This window comes from Patiria miniata, unplaced genomic scaffold (assembly GCF_015706575.1).
Source record: "Patiria miniata isolate m_02_andy unplaced genomic scaffold, ASM1570657v1 HiC_scaffold_3, whole genome shotgun sequence".
NCBI classification, from domain to species: Eukaryota; Metazoa; Echinodermata; class Asteroidea; order Valvatida; family Asterinidae; genus Patiria; species Patiria miniata.
Genome location: NW_024037069.1, coordinates 24,258,651 through 24,286,092, shown reverse-complemented (window position 1 = coordinate 24,286,092; position 27,442 = coordinate 24,258,651). Strand labels below are relative to the sequence as shown.

Sequence of the window (27,442 nt, the reverse complement as noted above, 5' to 3'; positions counted from 1 at the left end):
TTGGCTAAACCTGTGGGACTTTGGCGGACTGTATAAAAGTAGAGCAGCATCAACATGCCCTAGATCTGTCGGATTATGATTTATTCTTGATAATGTGAAGACTGAAGAGCAGATCATGGACAGCTTGGCTCATTCACACGATGTCCCTAGAATCTTTATTCTTAGCCCTTTTTATTGATGTAATTCAGAGATATAAGAGCTACATCAAATAGTTGAGGTCCCTACATTTTGAAGATAAAAATGTTCTACATTGTTTAAAGCTAAATATACAACATGTTGTGCAAACACCAAAAAAGGGAAACTACCAAATATTATTATGAATACCTTACTTGACTGTAAGTGAATAATAGTCTCACGCATCCTCAAATCCTGGCACCTGGTGTGCTGTCATTTTCAAGAAAGATGGATTTTTTTGGTATAAATTTCCAACGATGGTCGGCCGACCATCGTTGGAAAAAACTGACTTTTTCTAAATACTACCCCCAATTTACCAAATTTAGTTAGTCCACATTTTGTTTGCAATCGGTTGCACATCCGTGAACGGGTGCAAGCCAACTAGTCTGGTTCCCTGACCTGACAATTCCCTGACCTGACAATTATGACGTGAAATAAAATTGCTGCTTGTATGAGGTAGGGTCAGGGAACCAGACTACAAGAAAACATTTTTTACTTGTTTTTCCCCCTCATCTTTGAACACAAAACTTTAAACAGGTCAGTGTAACAATATTTGCTATGGAATTCTAGCCCCCAAATCCAACCATTTCTGAAAAATACAGCAAAAGCAAATATTGTATATACATAACACATACCTAAGTCATGTAAGTAAACTTAGGGGGAACGTTGGTATTTTCGTAACTGTTTTTCCCTGTTGTATACGTTTCCTTGGCTACATGAATCCACAAGTTGTGTCTAAAAAACTGTACTTTGCACGGACCTTTAACACGGTACTGACATCAAGATAAATGTCAAATGTGAAATCCCAGCCCGTATAATTTGCTTTGACGAATTCAGAAACACGCAGCTGCGTTATTATGAAAAATCTTGAATTAGGGGAATTCATTCGGGCGAGTCACAGCACCGTCCAAAACAGGGTTCAAAATTAATCTGGCGACGTTCGTGATCGTTGACTTATGCCCTTCACTAACGGGATTTTTTTTTTATATTAATAATCAAGGCCTGTGCTCAGTCATTAATATGAAACAATACCACAAACGCACTCAGTCGGTATCATGACCAAAAAAAGTAATATTGAAATTTACATCTCTCCGGACGCCAAAATCCATTACTAGTCACGAATCAATCACTCATTCGTCAGATGTTGAATATTGTTTTAGTCACGTAGGTCATGTCGATACGTTCTACCAAAATCAAAATAACCTTGAGTTGTGCTGGTCAAGGGAGTTGCGCATTGGTTAACGCGTGATTCATGAAACACAGACAATATAGTTATTACAAACAAAAATCTAAATATGACTCAACTTCAGCTGAAGGCTGTAAAAAATAAAATCCAAATGCAACAGCCGACCCGTATTCACCTCATGTAAGTGTGAACTGTACGCTTTGCCTATGGGTGTCTTAACAAAAACCGAAACCTCAAAGCGTCCTCTTTTCACAGCTTTTATAAAAAAAAAATACATCGCAAATATCTATACACATTTAGAGAGTAAAGTCCATTAGCTTTTCAACAATGAAAAAAATCTTTCTAATCGGGTAAATATTTATTGAATTATGGCCAATTCAAAATAAGTGCTGATTTTTCAATCTGTCCATGGTCTAAACAGACCATTATCATGTTGCGGCCATCTTGATTTTTCTCCCATTCAAATCAACGTAACCAAAGCAAGGCTGGAAGGAAAAATAGTCTGGTTCCTTTTTGCACAAAAAACAGTATCATTCAGTGCTGTTATTGGATACAGAGAACATGACTGAAATGGTGGCAGCATGTTTAAGGTATGTTGTCATTTGTTAGAAATATGATGGATTTGGGTGAGGGTAGTTTTGCTTTCTTTAATATTTTAATCTTTCTTTATTTATTTTGTTCATTTCATTTTTAATGTTTTTGGGCAACAATGGTCATTAATCCTTTGGAAGTAATGGTAGTCCTGAAAAGGACTAGTTTGGTTAACTACATAGATGTTTATACTGTGTTGCTCTGTCTCTGCCCTCTACTTTGTAACCTTTTTTCCACAAATGCAATTTTCGGTCCGTGTTCTTATGGCGGCAGTCAAAATAAAGTCGCCGTGGACAAAATGAAAAAGCGGTACTTGTTTTCAATTGGCCATAACTCAATAAATATTTACCTGATTGGAAAAATGTTTTCGTTGTTGAAAAGCTAATGGACTATACTCTCTAAATATGTATAGACATTTTGTATTTGTAAAGCTGTGGGAAAGAATTCCATATACGAAGTTCACCCAACACCCTGTTTACAAACCCTATGAGATTGGACTGAAAAATTCTAAGTGTTTTCTAAGAAAATGCTTGTATTTTCTCACTGCTCAAATTGACTTTGATGACATGAAATTGCTATCTGGGGGCTTGTTAGTCAATACAGAGGAAAATTAGTGAACTTCGTATATGGAAATCTTTCCAAGCTGTGAAAAAGTCGCTTTGCAGGTTCGATGGTATTTTTCTAGACACCCTGTATATATACCCGACTACCCGTGTTATTTTAACACGGGCCCGGTTCCGCTTGAGGTGGGTTTGTGTTGATTTCAGCACGCCAACAGTGTGAAAAGGCCCCTAGGTTTGCCAAACATAATCACCGCATTCGGGTCACACGTATCACAGAAACCGTCTTCAATTAACCTCCGCATTCCATGAAATTCAGTGACAAAGCATGGTGATAGATACAAGATTTCCTTTTTATTCATTTAAAATAAAATCAATTACACAGGAATGACAGGATAAAGACAAATTAAGCAATACTCTGATCTTAGACTAAAAAGTTAGTGAGAAGTTGCATTGTATTATTACAATCCTTGAAAATACACGTTTGTGTCCCTTTAAACCCTATTTTCAATTTTCGTTTTGCCATTTTCAAGGGTACTTGGGTAGTTTTTTTTTAATTTTATGCTAATGAGAATATCCATAGTCACGAGCAAAAGTGTGATGTCATGCAGGCAGAAACCTCAATGTTACAGGTATTTCAGCACCAAAAGTTGCAAGAATTTTGGATATTTCGCTGCCATAAATTTTCTTTTCTTATGATGATTCGTTGTTGTGTCAGTACATGGCAGTAAGCCAATGAACAAACTTTTCTCTCAAGCGTTTTCAATGAGCAAATGTTAGGATCACAATTTGAACAGAAAACCCCTAAACTTAACAGTGTCTTCCTGCAATGACATCACAGCAACAACACCCTCAGTCGTCCGAAAAAAGCATGGATAAGTTTAAGTGTTTCGTACATTTAAGAGCACAAAATAATGTTCCTTAGAAAAGTTCACTTCATGAACCCTTTAAAGACTTTATTCAAATGATGCGTTGCAAATCGGTCGAATTTCTCAATACTGCAAGTTTTAACGGGCTGTGTGTTTTGAAATAATACTACAGAATTATTCGATTCATACTATAAGGTCTCGCTCCCAAATTCAACAAGAAAGTTCACGATCTTCACTTGCGTCAGTCAGTATCCCCTTAGATGAACGTGACGATCCAGACACCCGGTCACGTCTGTCTGTTCCTGTTGCCAATTTAATTATGCCTATACACCTTTCATTCCTTCATCGCCAACGGTTTGCGTTTTGTCTCGAGTGTGAAATACACAAACTGTCCCGAACCAATATTGAATCAAACTGACAAATTGGCCGTGGTTTATGGTTACACTAAAACACAACATCGTTTTATTTGGGGGACACGCGCGGCCCGAACAAACAGGCTGTTTGCGGCAGGCCTATGATGTGTTAATACGGAACTATAAAGTTCTTGGAGAACTGACAGTATATACAGAAGAAAACCCATTATCATATATGGAACGCCAAAAAAAATGGATTGAATAGTTCACATCACCAGGGGCGTCAATCGCTTCTCAAAAGTGGGGGGGGGGGGGCATACCTTGATCAGAACTGATGCGAGCGCGAAGCCCTTACGGTGTGGGGTTCGGGGCCCGCTTAAGGGCCCCGAAAAAAATTAATTCTGGCCCGCTTAAGGGCCCCGGAAAAAAATTGATTCTAGATGCTCTGTGGTGTGATCTGAGGCAATTGCTTACCACTTTCCTCCATGCGTTAACTAATATTTTCTTCGCAAAAGATAATTATTTGAACATCGTTTTCGAGGTTGGAGTAATTGAATCAGCTACCGGTATTCTGAGCTATAGGCGTGTGGTTCGGAGCCCGCTTAAGGGCCCCGAAAAAAAATAGATTCTAGATGCTCTGTGGTGCGATCTGAGGCAATTTCTGCCAAATTTAAACAATATTTTCTTAGCAAAAGATAATAATTTAAACATAATTTTCCAGCTTTTTTTCAGCTAAAGGCATAGGATCGGGGCCCACTTAAGGGCCCCGAACAATTTTGGATTCTAAATGCTCCGTGGTGCGATCTGAGGCAATTTCTGACCACTTTAACCAATATTTTCTTAGCTAAAGATAAATATTTAAACATAATTTTAGAGGTATTCTCAGCTTAAGGCATAGCGTTCGGGGCCCGCTTAAGGGCCCCGAAAAATGGGGGGGGGGGGGCCTGTCCGGCCCCCAGGATTGACGCCCATGCGCATCACTCAATTCGTCAGACTCATCATGGCGGCAAACTCATCATCACTCCTTATTTGTTTTGCTTCGAATTCCTCATTCTTTTCTGCGAATTCCATTTTCTTTCTGCAAATTCACCACTCTATTCGGCAATTTCATCATTCCATTCGTCAATTTTATCGCCTCATTCTGTGAATTCATAACTGCATTATTCATACTTATAAACTTTACAGAATATGTGTACCTTGCAAAAACATCATTTGTACATCAGGCACGAATTTAATACATATACAATGTTTCATTCGGCAAATTCATCACTCCATTCGGTAATTGTTAGTTTTGTTTTATTTATTTATAATTATATGCTCAGGGCCCCGTGGAAGACCACATTATGTGAATGGGCTACCTTGATAAAAGATCAGGAATAAATAAATAAATAAATAAATTTCATCATTTCATTCGGTGCATTCATCCTGATGAATTCGCCGAATGAAATGGAGAATTCGTTGAATGAAACACTGTATATGTTTTGAATTCGTGCCTGATAAACAAATGATGTTTTTGTAAGGTATTCTGTACAAAAAAAGTTTATAAGTTTCTTGTCAAACGACGTCTGAGCTGTCTCCATATTCTAACATACCAGTGTCTGATTTTCCGATCCGTAAGCGCGTATATGAATGGATTTATGGCTGAATTGGCGTACATGAGACACCGCAACCATAACTGAATTCTGTGGGAGTAACAAGCCGGACAAACAATATGTACATAGATGTAATAAATGGCGAATGGGAACCAGCAGAGAGCAAAGACCGATACGATACCGGCTAGCATGACGGCAGGCCGGACATAGCGTGTCCTGTGTCGATCTATATGCCGTTGGTTTTCCGATCTTTGTGGGTTGGAGTTTGAAGCACGACTTGGCAAGTCTGGTTGCGAGTCCGGTCTTGAGATATCTCGCGGAGAACGCACTTTCTCCACTGCGGCACTCGGCCCGGGTTGAGCAGTCTCCTCCGAAGTGCGGTCCAGTGTTGGACGAGCATCTCTGCCACACCGTGTACTTGACAAGCCATCCTGATGATCATGAACCACGTTAAAGGACAGTGAGGGAATATTTGATTCTTTCATTCTAGCCGACAGTACTTCAGGATTATCATTATCACTTCTCGGAAATGCAGAATGTTGCTTTTTCATCGGCGCCAAGTTGGAGGAAGGAGGACCACGAAACGCCACCCCGTCAGCAATCTGGCGTCGGCGCTTGAGTTTACGCGCAACACCGATGAAAGTGAAAGTGTTCAAAACAGCGAGAAACAATCCCGGGGTGAAGATAAGAAGTACGGCGTACAATGCGCTGAATGGAATGTCAGCATCAGAAGGTACATCTTGACAGTCTGGTGTTGTCTCCGCGTCTCGCTCATCAAGCGGTACAATGATGATCCACACCACAGCCATTACACCGTGACCCACGGCAGGCAAGAGCCAAGTAAGGCCCAACTCTAGCGACACGCGCCTCGGGGTACTTCCCCTGATATAACTACTAAAATCCAACCATAAAAGTCGGCACCTGTCCACACTGATGAGTAGGGTTACTAAGACTCCGTTGTTCTCAATCACAATTCGGAAGTAGTCGTAAGCCATACACGCCTGCCGACTAAACGGCCATAATCCTTGGGCAGCTATCAACGCGTTCACCGGTAACGGCACCAGAGCCGTACCCAAGTCTGCCACAGCTAAGCCCAGGATATACACATGACACTTGTGGATTCTCAACCAGTCGTTGCACTTAAAGTTACAGATGGTTGCAATGTTTCCCAGGAGGGCCACAACCATTACCAAGCTGTATGCAGTGGCTAGGCCAAAATCTGGCTCCGATATTGCCATTGTGGAATTACTTGGAACAGCCATGGCAATCAACGAGTCAAATCTTTCCTCAAGTTTCTCCCACGAACTCCTCACACACACTAGTCCCTGCATCCATGGAGGAAGGAATAGACTGCACCTATAAGGATGTGGCAGAACAACACTCGGTGTTCACTTAAGACGTCACTTTAGATGATGCTCCTTGACGTATTGATGAACTGCTACTCTTTATTGGTACGGCAGCACGTTCTTCAATATGCTCACTTCTTCAACCACTGACGTACGTGCGAAGTGCGTTTTGTGGTATTAAAGGCGATGCATTACACACGGGCGGATGGACAACGACAATACTACTGGCTTGAAAAGTACAAATAAATTATTCATCAGTAAATCATCAATCATCGCTTTTTCTTGCGAATCAGCAAGCGCCTGTGATATTAACTCCATCAAATCTACCTTGGAGAAATTGAGTTCAAACTGGCAATTGGTTCAACGTTGAATTTCAAAAGAAGTAGACCTATTTGTGTATTTTTTATATACAACTTGTAGTATACACTTCAACGCACAGTATTTCCATATGAGTGGCAAAGATAGGCGAATACTGTTAAACTGTTTGGTACAACGTTCAAAATGAAATGTGGTTTATATCTACGAAGAATATTAAAGATTGAAAAACATTTTTTTTTTATGAATGCCGAAAAGTACCCAGTTGAAGGAAAACTATACCACATATGAACTCCGTCTGTTTGCAGGTTTCGGGCTTAAACTGTAATTTGGTTGGTTCCTGCAATGTTGATACGTAGCGACACTTGATCTGCGTCCTAATTGTCAAGCCATTTTCTGGGACTTTGACCATTATACAACCAGACTACGTAATGGGAACATGTCGCCAAGACTAGAACAAGGACTTGCTCCATATGGAATAGAAGGTCTAAGATATCATGACATGCGAACAGATTCGGCGATTAATGATTTATGCAAAACAGACTGCGTCTTGACCTCGAGATTCTGACCATTCAGCGGGCGCCTTCTATATCGGGTCTTCCGTAACCAGTTGTATTACAAAAACATGTCAGACAAATTGACCAATCTGTCAACAGCTTAGTCCACATTTCTGATCAAAGTGACGTCACAGTTTCTAAAGTCGACTTCAATTTGGCTGGCGCGCGGTGTCGCATAAAATTTGCATGCCAGGATAGATAACTATCACTATCAGTCACATTCGTTGGTGTGGCTCTGATCTGCACACGTGAATATCTCGTGCACAGAGTAGCTGTGGAGGCCCGTTTCGGACACAGCATTAATAACGGGGGCGAATCTAACCATGGAGGAATAAGAATAAGTTCTTATTCCTCCATGATCTAACCACTTGTTTTGGAGCGGCGCTCGTACTGTACCGTAATCCTCATTATACATCTAGGACACTCGGAAATGAGTTGCTGGAGGGAACACGCGGAATAGGGCCAGGACAGGTTTGTTTTTGCCTCCCAAAGTTAAAGGCTAATTCGTACTTCGTGAGAGACTTCAGTTGTTGACGTCATGAAATTGGCTTCGCTTCCGAGTTTGTGTGAAACACCAGTAGGCCCTTAAGTTTTTTTTTCAGTAACCGAACGTTATAATGGGCGGGTCGTCACCGCGTTATGAGGAAGTTTTTTTTTTATTGTTAGGCAAATTAGGACCGAGTTATGGGGTCCTCCTGCTGTCCCCACAGTGTCTTCGGTCCCCATAGTACCATGGAACAACTCGTGTGTAGACCACGGAACAAGAATGGTGATCATCCATATTTCAATGTTTTCAAGAAAAAATATGAAATTACGCAAAGCTCAATCCCCTGGGATGCTTTCCGAGTTTCTCTTGATAAAAGGGCGTCTTCCCGATTTCAAGGTTTTTTTTTAACTGATAAAATAATGATCTTATACAAGGATATTTCCATAGCAACCAACCTTTCATCCAGCTGTGTAATGAGTGTTGTCAGGCTTCGGACAACGCCGGGGGGGGGGGACGGGACGAAAGCCAGGGTCTCTTGAAACGAGGAAGGCCATTAAGACGATCGGACCTTGAGCCTAAATAAGGCTATCACATTCCCCTCGTTTCTCTCTTTAGTCAGGAAAAACTGTGGGTTTTAAGGTTTTCTTTCCAAACAGCAAGCGTTTTTTTTCCTAAAAATGCGAGTTGCACTGACTCCACATCCTTAATTAACGCAGTTCTTATTTGGAAAAACAATCATTGTGTTACACTGATTTTATTTCACCGCCTGAAATCACAGTTAGTTAAGGCATACAATAGATACAGCATTCATATACAATCTTTTAGTACTGAAAGTAAACAATCACTTCAAAGCCATTCCTTTCCAACCCAAGCGAATCTGTGTCAACTTATTCGACATCAAATTTAAAGTCAAAATTTTTACATTTTAATACAGATTTTAAAAATCATAGCTAACCCTCTGATATGAAACAGATAGATGAAAGTCATAGGTCCTTCCCTTTACTTACAAAAAAAACAGACAATGGATGAATAGTGACGTTACCATGGCTACATGAAGTAATACCTAAGGCATTGATTAAATGAGAAGTTGGGAAAATCAAAAACATCATGATTTCCCAAGAGGGCGAAATCGGAATAACACATCCCACTGGGTCATTATAAAGACTTCAATGAAAAATGCAAGCTACACATTATATCTTGAACACATAAATTTAGGGCTGTCCTTTTCCGAATAAAAAAGTTTGCAATTATTCAAAACTGCATTTGACCGAATCTCCATTTAAAATAACATCAGAGTTGTTTGTGTACCGCGTACTTTTTTTTTTTTTTTTTAATATTCAAACTGGCAAAAAACTATTCCAATATTCGGTTGGTGATCGAATATTCGATATGTTCAGGACAGCCGTAATGAAATTAGTGGTAAAACTGCCCCATGAAAAATTACTGCAACCCCCCCCCCCCCCCCCCCCCGGTGGCCTCTCAGAAGTTTAACCCTAGATACGCCACTGAATGTGGCGTTACATACTGAACCCTTTCAGGGTTGCTATGGAAACCAATCATTAAGGCACTGGACACAATAGCTCAGTCGATGACTGCCCCAGATGAAGATGTTCTAGATTCTATTGTAATTCAATCTTACCATTACCAGCACAAAACCATTACCCTATTTGCTTTTACATTGAATATAATACAGCATGTTATCGTTACTACGTCTCCCATAAATGAATAGACAAGCCTGAACAAAATGAATTTCCTTGAGAAAAAAACGTGGCTTAATCCTTCAATATCACTTTACACTATGTGATCCTCGTGCTATTTACAATTGTAATAATGATTAGCCAATGTTTCAGGCCCACTAAATTTTTGATGTTTGTTTGCAGTTAAACACAGTTGAAGAATTTGGTGCCACAACTTTCATTTTATTATTAGTGGATCCTGTGTATTTTGAAGGCAAACTGGGCAAAAATATACAAAGCTGTTTTTAACTAAATAACAACTTAAATTGAATTTCAGAAAAAAAAAGGGTTTCAAAGTCTTTCAGGTTAATAACTAAAACTCATTGGGTTTGAACAAAACTTACATTGATTCCTGCAATCTATCTCAGTATCACACATTCATGACTATATCTCTTCATGTGATGTTTTTGCTAGCATAAAAGTACACAACTCACTCTAAAATGGACACAATGGATAATGCAGCAAGGCTATTCAACTGATTGCAATCCACCGTTCGGCTCAAATTACAGTGACTGACCTTATCATCAGTCTTCTACCCTACTGATAAAAAAATCCACCAGCTGTCCTTTAAGTTCCTGGTGACATTGTACTTAATCAGCTGTACTATCATCACCTTTTGAATTTTGGCTACGCTGTGCGCTGTGCGTAACCACTTTAATTTTGCAGCTAATTGGTTGTGCAAATTTGATCCGTCCGACTACAACAAAGCATGATAAGAGGCTTAACGCGGTGAAATCCATTGACAAGCAGTGATGGACTTGCAGGGACTTGTGATGGACTCGGCATATTCCTGAAACTCGCCATTAATTCTTTCCACCCCCACATTTCTTCGCAGAAGAGATCGATATTCACATTATGTTATCCACAAACCGCGGTCCGATATTATAATAGTATACTGGTCTTCAAATACCGATATTGATTAAATTGTACAACAGTAATACTCGAGAAATTTTGAAATCCCCTTCAATTATTCTCTGACTAAGAATATACCAAGGAAAGGTGAAAAACACTTCGAATCAGCAGCAAAATATTTTTGATTTGATACTAAGGTATTGAGTCACATTTTACATTACATTCGCTAACATGATTTTCATATGACATCATCAATAAATCCGAAACAATATTCTGCAAAAGTGCAAATCGTTTGAAGTTTTTTTCAAAGGAAAAGACTTAAGAAGTAGTTATTTCATCCAAATTCAAAGAGTAGGGATGGAAATGGCAGTGGGCGGGTATTGATCTATTTTTTTTTAGAAGGCTAGGTGTAGTAAATACGTAATATAAAGCAGAAATGAAGTAAAATGTAATTTGTGCAAATTTATTTTTTAATTGTATTACTTTAGTTTACTTCTTTTATTATTACCTCGGCTATTTCTGCATACAGTCTATTTCAGACAGCTTGTGTTAGAGTGGGCGGAAGAGAGATAGACCCACCTTTCACTGGGACTGAGCTCGGTCTCGTGGATTCTTTCTCTCCAAGGGAAGTTTTTCTTTCACTTCCTACAAAGAACACAAAAATAACAACTAAAAATCAATCCATATGTAAGGCCATGAAATACAGTGTCTCTGATGTTTTGCTTGAACAGTTTGAACAGTGCGTTCTTTCCTAAACGTTCCTCCTTTACAATCATGATAATCAGATTCAGTTTTAGCTTAAAACATCACAGAAAACTTTCATTTTACGGTACCAGATTTGATGAAAATATAGGAATTTTTACAAATTTGTTTGTTGTTCAAATTTTCAGGAGCAACAGGAATTTTTGGGAGGACGTTTTTTGAAAATCTGGATAAATTTCACATACATGTTTGGGAAAATTCTGCTTAAATTACAATAAAATCTCAGAAAACATTTTCCATAAATGCAACAACAGAAAGAGAGAATGCATATTTACGTGAACATTGTTGGAAATAAATGAATCCTCTGGAAAAAAAATCAAAGCTAGCAGTTTTACGATGAAATTCAATAGAGATTTGATAAAAAAAGTTTCTGACCTTAAGTATTCGAGTTCTGTATGCCCCCTCGCTCTCCTTATTAGCTCTGGCTGGTACCGCAATCTCATTGCGTTTAAGGATGATTGTAAGATCGGCAATATTATACTCATCAGCTGGGTCAATGTGACTCTGGTTGATCATGCTGACTAGGTACTCCTTGTAGTGCACACTGCCCGAGAAGACACGTCAAAGAATGGTTAGAAAGTCACTTGTACATCACTCACAAGTAAGGTCACAAGTCACTCACAGGACACTCACAAGTAAGCTCGCAAGTCACTCACAAGTAAGGTTGCGAGTCACTCACAAGTCACTCATCATAATTAAGGTCACAAGTGACTCACAAGTCACTCACAAGTAAGGTAAAAGACTCACAAGGTTGCAAGCCACTCATAAGCCAACTGTTAAGACACTCAATAGTCGGGTCATGAGCCACTCGCGAGTCACTCACAAGTGACTCGCACGCAAGTTTGCAATTCACTTACAAGTCAATCACAAGTCACTCACAAGTAAGGTTTCACGTGACTCACAAGTCACTCACACGTAAGCTTGCAAGTAGCTCACAAGTCACTTACAAGTAAGGACGGAGTCACTAGCGAGTCACTTGTAAGGTCACAATTCACTCACAAGTTACTCGCACAAAAGTTTGCAAGCCACTTACAAATCACTCACGAGTCACTCAGAAGAAGTAAGGACGCAACTCACTCACAAGTAAAGTTTCAAGTGACTCACAAGTCACTCACAAGTAAGGTTGCAAGTCACTCACAAATCACTCACACGTAAGTTTGCAAGTCACTCACAAGTCACTCACACGTAAGTTTGCAAGTCACTCACAAGTCACTCACAAGTAAGGTCGCGAGTCACTCGCAAGTCACTACAAGTCACTCACAAGTAAGGTTTCAAGTGACTCACAAGTCACTCTTTAGTCACTCACAAGTGAGGTCACAAGTGACTCACATTTCTCTCACAAGTTAGGTCATGTGAGTCACCTGTAATTCACTAGGTCACTCACAAATCAATCACAAGACACTCGCAAGTCAAACACAAGTCACTCATAAGTAAGGTCCAAGTGACTCACAAGTCAATTGCAACTGACTCGCATGTAAGGTCGCAAGTGACTAACAAGTCGATTAACTTGGCACATTTCTATCTATGCCGAGTGTCTTCTAGACCATCTATTTTGTTCCATCACGATGCAAACTCACTGCTGGTTGGCTGGATTGCTACACTAAGCCCCACCCTTCTCTCAAATTCAACCCCCCCCCCTTTTATTGACTAAACCCCACCCTTTTCTTAACTCACCTGCACAGTCCGGTCTGTTGTACAACTTCTCTCCCACACTCGGCGTCTTCCAGACCATCAGGAAGTTCCTTTTGCTCCTTGACGCTGCACACTTGCTGCTGGTTAGCTTGTGGATTGTTACGCTTGTACTCAACGTTGTGTTTCTGTAGGGACAAGAACATCAAAAGATACGCATTAAGCCCGGTTCATACTTCACGCGAAAGCGAAACGAAATTCGTGACGTCAACAATACGTTCGAAGCACGTCTACCATTGTTGACGACATGAATTTCGCTTCGCACAAGCTTTCGCGTGAAGTATGAACCGGGCTTTAGGCAGGGAACTGAAGTGACTGAATCTGTCTACTTGACCAAATCTGCTTGCCCGGAGCTTTTTCAATTTTCAATTCTGTAACACTTATTTCAATGATGTCATTTTTTATACAAATGTGCAACATGGTTAAATAATATACCGGTAAGTTGTACAATTATTGATATTTGATACATACATGTACACAATGATTAAAACCCTTTCATTACCACATTGTTTATTGACTCAGCTCTAGAGCGTGAAAAAATGACCTCATGCCGAAAACTCACTTTTTTGAGCCCAGATTTTCACTGCCAAGGAGCTGATTAAAATCATAGGTGTTGTGTGTAATGTTTGTTCCTTAACATTTAAGCTTTAAAGCTTAACCAAACAAAACAACTGTTCTGGGATTTGAAGTCTTATTATAATAACAATAATAATAATTTATACATTTATAATGCGCAAATTCCATATGAATATGATCAAATGCGTATCACAATTATTGCCCCTGTTCATCAGGAATGAGACCATTTTTCTGCAGCAGCTCAAGATCAGCGCAATTTGGACTCTACCTTCACAGGTACCCATTTATACTCCTGGGTGGAGATGATTGGATGGACTTACCTGAAGAAGCTTCTGTAATGCCTCGATGTCTTGATCTCTAAGATAGAACAGACAGTCTCTAGGATGATGTGCATGCAGACCTCTATTCAAACAGGATGCAAACCGACGACATTCCTGCCAAATAAAAACCGATGTCACAATCACATCTAACTTCTATCATACTGGATGTCTGCAGCTGGTATTCTACTCTATTTGTCTGCTCAGTCAGTTACATTTCTACAAAATTCATCAGTTTACTCACAGATGCCTTCTGCCCTATTGGACTGAGTTTCCCAAGCTATTCTTTATTCCAAGCTATTGCTTTTAATATGCTTTTTAATTAATTTATTCTTTTATCTTCTACTTATTCAAATATTTTTTTGATTGTGTGTTTGTTTACTTATTTGTTTGGCCTTAATGTTCATGTGCTTGTTTTTGGTCATATTTGTGAGTATGATTTGTCCAGGCCCTATAAATAAATAATAATAAAAATACACGGTAATCCTATACAATAGCACTGCCCGGCTCACAGATGACAGTGAGGCAATTATGTACAAAGAGATGTATATAGGCTGGATCTCTGGGGCAAACACTATTCAGATTGGCAACTAACGCTTGCATCCTATCCTACATGATTGAGTTTAAGGCCAAGTGTAAACATAATACTAGTTTCTCATCCCCGCTCGGTTCCTTTTTTCCCAGCCGCTTCCTTTTTTTTCCCGGCCGCCTCCTACTCAGATCCGCTACTCACATTGCCTTTGTTGAAGAGACTGCCACAGCCGCAGCAGAATTCAAACGTACACTGGACACACTTGAAGTGCATGCAGCCTCCCTTGGCCAACTCGTACCTCATCTTGCACTTTGGACAATCTGAGGCACAAGAAATGATATACTGTCTGAAGGCACTGAATATAATTGTTAATTATATCTAGTAATGAAACAAGCGCCCAGGCACTGTAGCTCGCAAGCCTGAAGAAACCTAAAGCAGAGATGAAACTGGCCTAAGCAAACAAATTCTGAAATTGGACCTTGGGTCTGAGCTGCTATAGCCTTTAGTCAAGTCCCACGCGCCTTTACCCGGACCATCCGGACACGTAACGCACCCTGGATGCTGGCACGTAAAAAGACTAGCACGAGGTGCGTCAAGTGTCCGGGTGAAGCCGCGAGAAGGATTGCGGGAATCCTCCTCGGAATCGTCCTAGTTAATTCTGTCCCCCTCCAGGTGAATCCTCCTCGCGGCTATACGCCGCTCGTCCTAGTCTTTTTACGTGTCAGCATCCGGGGTGCGTCAAGTGTCCGGGTAAGGCTGAGCGTCCATAAAAAATTACTCGGCGCGCCGCGATCCGCTTCACTGCTCCCACTGCGCCGCACTGGCCCGCACTCCAGCTTCTCTCGGCCTGCCGATAGCACGGCGCCGTGCGGCGCAGGTGGAAAACATGAATAACAATAGGTGACACGGCTGAACGCACTTAATACACACAGCCCGCCGCAGCGCGCCGACACTGATTTCTTGCTGTATGATGCAAACAAATCACCGTCTTGCAAGGTGCAGTTTAAATACACCGACACAATAGTTGCCAGGATTATTTTGCCAGCTTCTAGTAGAACTTCCACAGACAATCTCTTATCACCAAAGATATACATTGTATCACTTTTGGAGGAAGGCTGTAACGTTATTTTCTTTCTCGGTAGAAATATATTTTGATTATGTTCCAATTCCCAGGGTGGAATTTAATACGGTGCCGTAGGCCTATGTATTAAACCGGGTATCAACCGGGAAACCTCTCAATGAATACTTTCCGCAGTCAGACTAAACGGGGACGGTTTAAAATGGGATATAAATATAAAGTCGGGCAAGGAAATTAGATCATCCGCACAAAACTACTGGGATGGTGAAAATCGATTATGAAAGTATATGGATAAACATATTTTAACGATTTTTCAATCGATGACACGATTTCAAAGAGCTTCATTTCAAATTCATTTTACACGGTACGATTTAATATGAACCGACCAATGCACATCCTACTGATTTCTGGGCTCGATTCGCGGTGGAAACATAAACGAGACGAACTTCTCAAACTGTAAACATGACAAGGCCTAGACCCGTGAACGTGGCGGTATCCGCCGCCACGCGTACATCTCATTGAACAGCTTTCGATCGGCCAGCATCGCCGGGAATAGAATTTCCGTTTGAGACTCGAAATTTCTTTGGAATGACAGATCCTACGCAACTCAAAGTTCGCGAATAAGGTTTTGTGCGTGTATTGGTCATAAAAGTGCTTGTTAAATTTCCGGACTCAAACGAAAATTCTATTCCCGCCGAAGTTTGCCGATCGAAAGCTGTTCAATACGATGTACGCGTTGCAGTGTATACCGCCACATTCACGGGTCTAGACTAGACAAGGCCAACCTGCAGTGCAGACGAAGATCGACCAGTACACACGCCGCACGCACTCACAATGTGATTGCCCAATACACGGAATGTACGCTACTGTCGGATACCAGCGTGTTCAAAAGGCACCAGAACGCTGGTGCCCTTGGTTCCTTTGTATTACACAGGCCATTTCTCACCAAGGGGAATTCCCTTTACGCACGTGCAGCAAGTTTTGTACGCAGCCCATGGCAATTGTTCCGTCGAAATTGATTTTTGTACGAGAACCGGTGCATATTTTCGTACAAACAGGAGTAAAACATTGTCTTTGAATCATCGGACATAGATTTAGCTCATATTTTGCAGAGTTTTCACTGCTATTGCGTGCTATTCGACAATATTGCATGATGGCGGCAAAGAAAACTTCTCAACTCTCGAGCAACAAGGAAGGCCCTACGTACGTACATATTAAACTACATCCCTTAGCTTATTATAAATGCATCTGAAAGATAATATCGCAATTCCCTTAAAAGGTCATGTTTTTTGTTAATTTTAAATTTTCAGACTTACATTTTTTTTTGGCGTAATAGACTTTTCTAATTTTCATTTTGATGACACCCCGCCCCCCCCCCAAAAAAAATCAATTGACATCGTGGTTGCTATCTTATTAAATACAAGGATACCGTGACACATGTTCTTCAGTAAACATAAAGTCTGCTTTATTTTCAATAACAATAGGCCTACAAAACAATTATCTGCTTTTTCTCAAAAAAAAATATTCCGTTTATAAATTCTTTTGTCTAACTCTCATTTGAATTACAGACCCAGTGGTGCATGGCGAGGATTATTGACGGCCATAATTATTTGCACAAAATATATTTAAAATAAGTGTATACTGGCTCCATAGGAAAGTATATTGAGGAAAATATTGACGGGTTTTATTCGCCCCACCCGATCCCATTATTCCATTTATTTCGTGCGTGCAGCCTCCCCAATATTTACTGGACTTATTAAATTCGTCCCGCAAGATGGCATTATTTTATTCCGAGCATCCAGCTCCCAAAAATATTGACGGGTTTTATTCGCCCCACCCGATCCCATTATTCCTTTTATTTCGTGCGTGCAGCCTCCCCAATATTTACTGGACTTATTAAATTCGTCCCGCAAGATGGCATTATTTTATTCCGAGCATCCAGCTCCCAAAAATATTGACGGGTTTTATTCGCCCCACCCGATCCCATTATTCCTTTTATTTCGTGCGTGCAGCCTCCCCAATATTTACTGGACTTATTAAATTCGTCCCGCAAGATGGCATTATTTTATTCCGAGCATCCAGCTCCCAAAAATATTGACGGGTTTTATTCGCCCCACCCGATCCCATATTATTCTTTTTATTTCGTGCGTGCAGCCTCCCCAATATTTACTAGACTTTATTAAGTTCGTCCCGCAAGATGGCATTATTTTATTCCGAGCATCCAGCTCCCAAAAATATTGACGGGTTTTATTCGCCCCACCCGATCCCATTATTCCTTTTATTTCGTGCGTGCAGCCTCCCCAATATTTACTAGACTTATTAAATTCGTCCCGCAAGATGGCATTATTTTATTCCGAGCATCCATCCTTTTTGTTTCTGAAAACATACACTAGACCTATGTCACCTACGCATCTTTTCACCAAGTTTGTACATGTAGGCCTACACTTTTTTTCAATCGTGAAAGAAAAGGTACCAATTCTAGTTTTTACATGAACATGTACTGCTTTGAAACTCCACTTGTACCTGTTTAATTGAAGGGGTGAACTGCTTTTGTTCGGGGGGAGTTACACTTTTTATCAATCCTGAAAGAAAGGTACCAATTCTGGCTTTAGACGTGCTGCTTTGAAACTCCAGTATAATAGAAGGGGTCAATTGCTTTTGTTCGTGGGGAGTTAATCGCCTTTGTTGTTAAACCAGATAATCTTCTCAGGCTACCAGGGCGCACTGACAACTAATCTTCACAGCCCGCCGCAGCGAGCCGAGCGGCTAGCTGGTAGAGTGCCCAATTAACATAACAATGATGCCAACACAATAGCCGATCGGTAATGAGCTGTGGCTGGGTCCACTGCGCTGCACTGCGCCGGGCTCACTGAGAACTCGGGAGGGTAAAAAAAACCGCCGCAAAGGGCCGCGGCGGGCCGAGGCGCGCCCAGTAACTGAATAAGGACGCTAAACCTAAGCGCGTGGGACTTGACTAAAGGCTAGAGCTGCTACAGCATTGCGCAGTGCAGCACAGCGCATCAATGTCATAGGTCAGTATTTAACCTTTTCTCCAGCCGGAAAAGGATCTGATCAGCGTTGGTATAGGTGTTTTACACTTGTGCACATTTTTACGTGACATTTTCATCGACTTATCTTGGAAATTATAATGAAAATAAATTTTTGTGCGATCATTAAAAAATCTGAAATTTCATTGGAAAAGTTAAAAAATCTGATTTCAGATTAAAATCGGAAAAGTTTCATCTTTGCTAAAGAGAGAAGACAATGAAACAAAATTGAGACAAAATGACCACGCAAGGCATGATGGGTACCAACGTGGCGCTGCAAGATCGTATCCATGGGGAACGAGGTTGCCAGTGCCTGTACCTCTAACACTGTAGCCACGCCCCTAAAAAATATACCTCGACATACCTATTCCGTTCTCTTTAAGATGAATGGCTAATCCTTCAGCTTGACTGTTGGGATCGTTAGCTTCTTTCCAAGCCTGAAATTCAGCACAAGTTGTGTTCTCATGTTGATCCATCCACTGGTATATCAAAAGAAAAAGGTACCCTCAGTTATAATAGAAGTTTTTAACCCTAATAAAACAATGCTTGTAACTGCCTCAGATAACCCTCTATAAAAAAAAAAAAATTGAATATCAAAGATTGGAAGTTTCATTCCCAATATGTTTATATATTTGAAGGGTGAAAATGAAAGTTTTTAAGACGTTTGTTCTACAAGAAAAACTTCTTTGTAGAACAAACATTTTACCTTACGTCACTGCTATACAATAAAGCACAAAAGGTGTACGTGTGTGCTCTTATAACTCTTATAGGGATATGCTGCCAATTATATTTAATTATATTTAAACTACGGTATGTACATGTGTATTGCTTTGGTAAATAGTGAGGCGTTCTGGCAAAATGAGGGTTTGCGGGTATTAGGAAAGAGAATAAAATTTTCCTTACAATACTGTTTGTTGGATGTTTAACATCCGCATTTATCGACATGTCAAAAAGGTAAAATACTATAAGATTTATAGCTGTGAAAATGAAAGACGCCAATTGTTTTCCCTTAAAAACGCGTTAACATGGCCAGTTTTAAACGGTTGATAAAGACCGGCTGGCTGGTCTTAAACACTTTTCCAGTATCATATGAAATATGCACTCTTATGAAATCCGGTGCCTTTTACTATTTTACTGGTTCAAAGTTCACACTCCTCACATAGGCATGCACAAATTACCAGTGAGTCAGTATTTCACAGGGTTTCGAAAGTAGCGGTAGCCCGCTAGCCAAATGCCAGTCAAAACAGTGGCGGGCTAGTCAAACTATTGCTTAACTAGCCCGGCTGGCAAATCAAAAGAATTATTGGGATACGGCAAAGATGAACGGATAGGAGGTAATAAATCATTAAATTCAGAAAGAAAATCTCATCAATTTGTATCTCATTTTATCAACTGTTTTAAAAAGTTAAATTGTAGATCTATTTTTTAAAAACACTGACAAAATTGCCTCAGAATTTAGCCTGAAAATACGCCATTTTGTATTTGAGCTAAAAAGTAAAATGCGGGCTAATTCAAATGAACAAGAAAGTTAAGGTGGAACCCTGTATTTCATAGTCCAAATTCACAATACACTTGCACAGCTGCGTTCTGCGCCTCATGGCACAGTACGAGCAACATGCACACCAATCTCCATGATATGGAGTTGTTTACGACTTCTCGCAAGAGGGACACACCATAATATAGCAAGACGTGTGTTTTGAAAAACATGAGGTAAAACTGTTGAACAAAATCGTTACAAATTTAAAATTTTGGACTTGTTTTGAATTTTTGACTGAAAAGTTTTGATTTTTTTTTTTACAGAAAAGGTGTTAATAAATAGGAATAAATATGTGCTTGGCTGTATTTAACACTATATTTAAGATTGGTTGGAGTCTGGATGCTGATAATTACTCTGGCCTTTGGCTCGGGAATTATCAACAGCCAGACTCCAACCGGTCCTAAATATGCTTAAACTGGCCAAGCATACATATATTCCCTTCTTAAATGGTAAAGTGTCGTCTGTATCTAAGAAAACCAACTTAAAACAACCAAATTAAATGCATGCATGGTAGCATACACAGCAACAATGACTTTTGGCATTGTTAATCATAGCACGTACAGACTAGAATGGTTAAAATGAAGTGAATCTTACCGGTTTCTTACATTCGAAGCATGTGATCTGATTACATTCATGACAGCGCATCTTACGACGACCCGGAGCCTCGTTGATGAAACCATTGCCACACTTCCAACAAACAGATACAATTGTAATATTGTTATGACATAACGGAATCTAAAGCACATCAGAAACGCTAAGACTTTTTCCAAGATTTATTATATTTTACATTTTTTGTTTTTAGACTTTGACAGATACAAGTTCTACTGTGTTAAAAAGTTTCTGGAACAGAATTCCAAAATGTGAACTCACGTTGGCACACCATCTAAAGTTGTTCTCTTTCATCAGGTTCCAATCTCGCATCTTGGTCTGAAATAACTGGTAGGATTGAGCGTCCAAGATTCCTTTCAGCTGTGATGAGAATAAAAAAAAGAAAGATTCTAGTTAAGAATACAGCTCTTCTTTGTATTTCAATGTTGTTTATAACCTTTAAAAGCACTCAACGGTTAAAAACAGAAAAGTTAGGAAGACAACTAGGCAGAGTTGTAAAGAGTCACTGAATTTCGAGACTCGATTCAAGTTGAGTCATTTTAAGGAAGTGATCGAGTTGATTGGAGTCATTTGGTCAAAAAGGTCGAGTCGAGTTCAAGTCATAATGTTTGGTCGAGTCCAATTTATGCTTGTGTCAATTCAAGTCACTCTCTTAAATTACAGAATAGAAGAAGGAAAACAAGGCACCAGTTTATTATGAAGATCCAAAGACTTAAAGTATGCTGCATGGTACCCAATAGAAAGCTTCTGCTGGGCATTTCTACCAAAGATCTACGTAACAATATTAGGTTTTGTCCTTCACTGACGTATAAACACTAATTTAAATCCGACTCCGGTCAAATTGTTTGTGTGCTAGAGAGATATCAGGAAAAGCGTGATGATTTACCCGTCAACTGCCCCTGCGAATATACATTGCCAGATCGTGTTTACATGTCCTCCAGTAACTGATTAATGCAACAATTAGTTTCTGTAATCCTACCACCATAACAACGCAATGCTTGAACAAATTGATTGACTTCGGGATTTAACTTTAGCGGTAGCCTGCTAGCCACATGCTAGTCAGAACAGCGGCGGGCTAGTCAAACTATTCCTTAACCCTAACCGAACTCAACCCATCAAAGTCCAACAGCAGGTGTTGTTGAAATCTGTTGGAATGGGTACAGTACCCCTAAACTGATGGTCTTTTACATTGGGTTTGGCATACCTCCAGAAACTAAGTCCAACAGTGTGTGTGTACGATTTCCCATGTGGGTGTTGGAATTGCCAGGATGGGTATGGTTCCTAGTATATTATGCTAGGGAGGTAGGGTTAATTAGTTATGCACATTGTTGTTTATAAGATACTCTATAAAAAACAAGTGCAAGTGCTTAATAAGCTCTGCCTGTCTAGCATTGAAAGTCTTGCATGAAATGATTGTTCATACAAGCCCAGGCTGCCGTCCCATGGAAAACGATGCTGCCCCATAGCGCCAAAAAATTGACCAAAATAAGCCCCATTAGTTTCCCATAAAATTTAGCGCGCTATATAGCTCGGTATATAGCGCACTGCATACCACGTGACTATAATATTACAGCACATATTTTGCTTCCATTTACAAATTTTTCATTAACAACTTTGTTTACAAACAATTTTGGCAAATATTTAATTTATCTTATTTGCTTTTTGTTTTGAAAATAAAAATTTGGTAGGTGTACTTTATCGGAAACTTAGGGGGCTCATTTTTGGTCAATTTTCCGGGGACAGACTGACCACGAAGCGACATGCATCTATGCTCCTGTCAGAGCTTAAAACCATGGGGGCTAGTGAAAATGCCCGCGGGCTAGTTAAGAGTCTGTTTCAGTAGCCCGGCTGGCTAGTGAAAAAAGAAATGAAGGTCGACCCCCGGACTTACCAATGAATCCAGGAAGCCAAAGTAATCCGTAACCTCAGGATCGTTCCTGCGAAGATCCGGTTTATCACAGACCGGGCAGGCTGCTTTCATGATATTCCGATTAGTGATGATTTCATTAAAGTAGCCTTCGAGGCAGCCCGAGCAGATCAGACACTGGCAATGTGACAATGTACTCAACTGAAATATAAAAGCAAAGATATCGAGACAAAATGAAAAAAAAAAGTTAGATAACATGATACAGCCATGTCAAAATGCCATGCTAGGAAAGAATGTTGCAACCTGACGCCACTTTTTTCTTCATATATCATCTCAATAAGGGTCAAGTCATTGCAAAAATGTTGATAAGATATGAATCTGGGATGGAGACACATTTCCAATTTAGTAAGGAAATACTGTGGTATTAAGGGAATAAATGTGTGCTTCAAATACTTGTTCCCATTCATTAAATACCTTTGCGGTAAGAAAAATAAAAACTTTTTGGTCCTAAAGTCAAGACAAGTCAAAAATTATAAATGTACAACGATTTCGATCAACAAAACACCCCTCTAGCTATAAAATGGTAAGTTCCTCTGGTAAACAACTCTTTAAATGGAGATTGACGCGCCCGTAGTGTGAATTGAAGACTATTAAATACTGACTCACTGGTATTATTGTGCAGGAATGTAAACGTCAAACAATAAAACTGGATTTGATAGGAGTCACAAATTTCATGTGACACTGAAAAAGTGCTTAAGACTAGCCAGCCATGTCTTTATCAACCATTTAAAACCGGCCACGTGACGGGCTCTCGACCAATGGGACTGAGTAAACTGTCTTTAGGTATTTATGAATAACTGCTGAGTGACATATACATAGCTGCCAACATTTCAAAATCCCAATTAGTAATCAACCCGCGCGGTCATTTTCAACTTCTCGTTTTATCAAAAGCTTTACCAACATCGAATACAGGTACATGGTTTACATGTACACATACATGTGCATACCCTTCTTGTTGTGAATAATAATGTACTGTAGGCCAAAAGATAATTTAAAAAAAAAAAATGTTTTTTTTTTTTTTTTTTTTTAATTAATTTTGTTTTAATGTCTGTATTTGTTTGTTGAAGTCAAATAAATAATAACATCCATAACATGTGCACATATGCTATCGATGTGGAGTTTCGAGTTCGTATCATGTTTTTACACACAATGATCTATGGCCACCGTATGCAGTAGAAATATCCCGCCAACATACCTTGCAAACGCATGCTGATTTATCTTTTCTGTCCGTTGTGACAAACTCAAACTCTATTACCAATTATTCCAACCATACTCTTAGTAAATTCCATGATTAAAATCTCGAACTGATGGGTCTCATCCCGGCAATAAGCTACTAAATGTGCTCACGATCGTCACTGAAAAGTACTCACATACAGTACACACAACCACACATCCACGAGATGCACACAAATGACACACCATTGACAAATATTTTTAGTCTGGTCCTCAAGTACTCCACTGGGCACACTGCATCGATGTCTATCAGGTGCTTGACTGCATTCTTATTAGACTTGTCACCAGTACATCCATTATCGCGACATTTCGCCAGAAGTTTTCGGTCAAAAACGATACTTTACATTTTTTTTTTTTCGTTAGGTAGTAACGAAATTCGCAATGTTTTAGTGGCAAATCGTATTTTCGTAATTTAACAAACAATTCGTAATAATTACGAAAAAATCGTACTAGTTGGCAGCTATGCATATACACCTCATACATACTATGATCAAGAGCTGAATTCTCACTTCACTTCACGTGTCAGTGGCTAGCTTTGCTTTTCACACACTGGGTTAATATGCCCGTACACGAGTCTACTACGCATGTGCTTTATGAAGCTAAATTAAGTATCACTTAATCATGTTTATATTTGTATAATAGGCATGCATGTAATGTACATGTTCCATGTTCCACTAGCGCTCGTGGGAAAAATATCAGAATCCATTTTGAACAAACTCAGCCAATCTTTACCTTATTCATAGGAAACTCTGCAAAGCAAACTTGGCATTCTTTTTCCAGGTACTGTTTGGCTCTTTCCAGGTCACCACACTGTCCAGCAGCTGTGATGGCATCATCAAAGTCATATTTGTTCCTGTCAATCAACGTGGCTGCCGTTTCAGCACGGCCCCAGCTTGATAGGTCATACTCAGCCAACAAGATGCGAAGACGTCTCTGTAAATAAGCAATGTAGGACTTAAAAAACAAGAGTCTGTGTAAACGGAAAAGAAACAGACTCGTGTTGTAGTGACTGTGTCATCAGAGGAAAAAAAATAGACTTGTGCAACAAAGCACAACGTGATCAGGGTCAAAATATCAGGGTCAAAATATCATAACAAGGGACCGTGCGTGTAACAAGTCGAGCACTCTCTGCGACTAAACTACCGAACTAGAGCGTGTTACTCTTGCTACTCCCGAGTGCAGGAAAATGTTGCGTGTGCATTACTCTCGGTGCAGGAGTATACTCCCGGTATGATGGAGAGCATACTCTTGCTAACCCGTGGGTTGTACTCCTGCCGTTTGTGTGCTCACGAGTATACTCGTGTTAACACGAATAACACGCTCGAACGCACCCGTTGTTTCTACAGATTTGTGTATTATACCATAATGATCATAATGACATTGAGGGAGTCAGGGAACATGTCCAATATGGTGTCCACCATCCTTGATTCACCTACCTCTTTACTCTCATTATCTCGACACACCCCAAGGTCGACCACCTGTTTCTTTTGAGAAGCAGAATTCTCCGCAGCCCATATACGAGCAACAAACTCTGCCGCCCTCTCTTGGTGCAGTTTGATTAGTACTTCGTCCACTCCACCATCGCATGTGGAAAGCAACTCGCAAACGCGCTTATGGGAGAAGCCAAGGTCGACGAGACTCAGGACCTGGATGAAACATTGAAAACATCAATTCAGAGTCATAATGTAAAATAACCCAACAAAATTTAGACGATGAATCAGAATTTGCATTGAGGACATACACGGGGTGAGTCAAAGAAAGTAGAACCCAAACCCCCAAAATTATATTTCATATTAAAAAAAATATGTAGCACCAAAAACAATAATGACTGGCAAGCCAATATCATAAACTACTTTTAAATGAAAAATTACTGAAATTGCTCAATCCGTTCAAAGAATATCACCATTTAAATGCTATGACCCTAAACCTGTTTCATCCAAAATAAAAAAGCAATTTATTGTGTATTCTGACTGTTTGGAACAACAAAGAAAATGACACAGAATACTTGTTTCAACAACTGTCAACAACTGTAGTACACAATATATTTATTAACAACCCTACTTAGGCAAACAATATGATTTTATAAATCTATTTTAAAAAACGGGCCTTCAAAAGGACTTTTTTGAATATTTTTAACTTTAAACTCAGGTGTTATCGCTGGTGATGTTTGAAGACAATTGTGATGACGATTCTTGAAATCGCATTTATGGACGAAAGAGGTTTTAGGGTCATTGTGTTTAAATGGTGATATTGTTTGAACGAATTGAGCAATTTCAGTAATTTGTTTCATCTAAAAGTAGCTTATGAAATTGGCTTTTCAGTCATTATTATTCTTGGTGCTATTTTCTTTTTTAAATATGAAATACAACTTTTGAGATTTAGGTGTTCGCTTTTTTTGACTCGCCCTGGATTTTTTTTTTTTAATTTTTTTTAAATTTTAAATTTTTTTTTAGCCCTTGGCCAATTTATTTGATAAACCCTGTACACTCAGTGATGTCCAGCGACTTGTGAGAAAAACTTCACAAGCTTACTCAGGTAGGACAAAATTGTAATATTCATCACGTCAAGAAGGAAAATGTAAAGAACTTATCTCACCCTCTTTTGAATTTCAGTCACACATTCCTCGACGGCTTTCTCGACGTTCCCATAATGCTTTCTGAGCGCCTGGCTAGCATCCTGACTCCTCACCTTGCTAAAACTCTTCCCTATCTCCTTCTTCAGATGATTGGTTGCCATGGTAGTCACAGTGGAGACGTAGTTATCCCAGTTTTCTTCGAGCCACTGAAGTTCATTGGTCGCCTCGCTGTTGCTTCCTTGCATCTGTTCTGAGGCGGCAACAACCTCCTCGGGAAAATATCCAGCCCCCTCAGCGGCCTTTTCATAAAATAAAAAATCGCAATTTAAATGAAATTTAAATAACAGAACAACTCAGAAAACATTCCACTGCTTAGTGTTCATCTAATCTTCAATTTTACTTTTAAAATTCACTACAATGATTTCTAAACTGCGTGGTATAGGTGGTGCAGTGCGTACAGCACTTGCCTCTCACTGCTGACACAGAGGTTCGATTCGGGGAGTCAGGTTGGCATAGCGGTACTTTCCTCGCCTTCCCGGGTCAAATCCCGCCTGGGCCAACATGTGGATTGGGTTTTCAGTCCCGACCTGATTCTGTGGGTTTTTCCCAGAATATTCCTTCAGGGTTTTCCTCCCACCTCTAAAACTATAATTTCTTCTCACTGTCGTCTCTCCACAGGTTTCTTCAGGCTTGCGAGCTACAGTGCCTAGGGCGCTTTTGAGGAATCCTGGGTTTCATTACCAGAAATAATTAAACAGTTCCCCGGCTTGGGTCATTATGTGCGTCACGTTGTTCATTGATTCTCTCCTGTGCCATGAGTGTTTTCTCCTAGTTCTCTGGTTTTTCTCCCTCCGCAATTATCAACACACTTGCTCCAGCTATGCTCCCTGATAAGACATGGGTCGTACCGCAGCTGCCTAAGGCACCTTAACTTGCCTTCCA

At 39.9% G+C, this 27,442-nt stretch overlaps 2 protein-coding genes across 3 annotated transcripts in view; both read right to left on the bottom strand.

Annotated features, from left to right (window-relative positions):
- Nucleotides 1-5,043: 5,043 nt before the first annotated feature.
- Nucleotides 5,044-6,563, bottom strand: LOC119736575 (alpha-1D adrenergic receptor-like). The gene is made up of 2 exons (XM_038210591.1): nucleotides 5,655-6,563; nucleotides 5,044-5,091 (listed from the first exon to the last, which is right to left on the bottom strand). The coding sequence occupies exons 1-2, from the start codon at nucleotides 6,561-6,563 to the stop codon at nucleotides 5,044-5,046; spliced, it is 957 nt and encodes a 318-aa protein (XP_038066519.1).
- A 2,202-nt stretch (nucleotides 6,564-8,765) lies between these two features.
- The window catches only part of LOC119737561, a 34,580-nt gene continuing 15,903 nt past the window's right edge, over nucleotides 8,766-27,442 (bottom strand). For both annotated transcript variants that reach the window (XM_038212011.1, XM_038212012.1), the window contains exons 10-21: nucleotides 26,521-26,799; nucleotides 25,362-25,571; nucleotides 24,658-24,858; nucleotides 22,657-22,833; nucleotides 21,027-21,125; nucleotides 20,751-20,843; nucleotides 18,984-19,098; nucleotides 14,696-14,814; nucleotides 13,966-14,079; nucleotides 13,055-13,197; nucleotides 11,756-11,924; nucleotides 8,766-11,263 (exon numbers count right to left, since the gene is read on the bottom strand). In XM_038212011.1, the coding sequence (XP_038067939.1) occupies nucleotides 11,201-11,263; nucleotides 11,756-11,924; nucleotides 13,055-13,197; nucleotides 13,966-14,079; nucleotides 14,696-14,814; nucleotides 18,984-19,098; nucleotides 20,751-20,843; nucleotides 21,027-21,125; nucleotides 22,657-22,833; nucleotides 24,658-24,858; nucleotides 25,362-25,571; nucleotides 26,521-26,799 (1,782 nt within the window). In that variant the 3' untranslated portion in view covers nucleotides 8,766-11,200. The remainder of the gene's footprint in view (nucleotides 11,264-11,755; nucleotides 11,925-13,054; nucleotides 13,198-13,965; nucleotides 14,080-14,695; nucleotides 14,815-18,983; nucleotides 19,099-20,750; nucleotides 20,844-21,026; nucleotides 21,126-22,656; nucleotides 22,834-24,657; nucleotides 24,859-25,361; nucleotides 25,572-26,520; nucleotides 26,800-27,442) is intronic.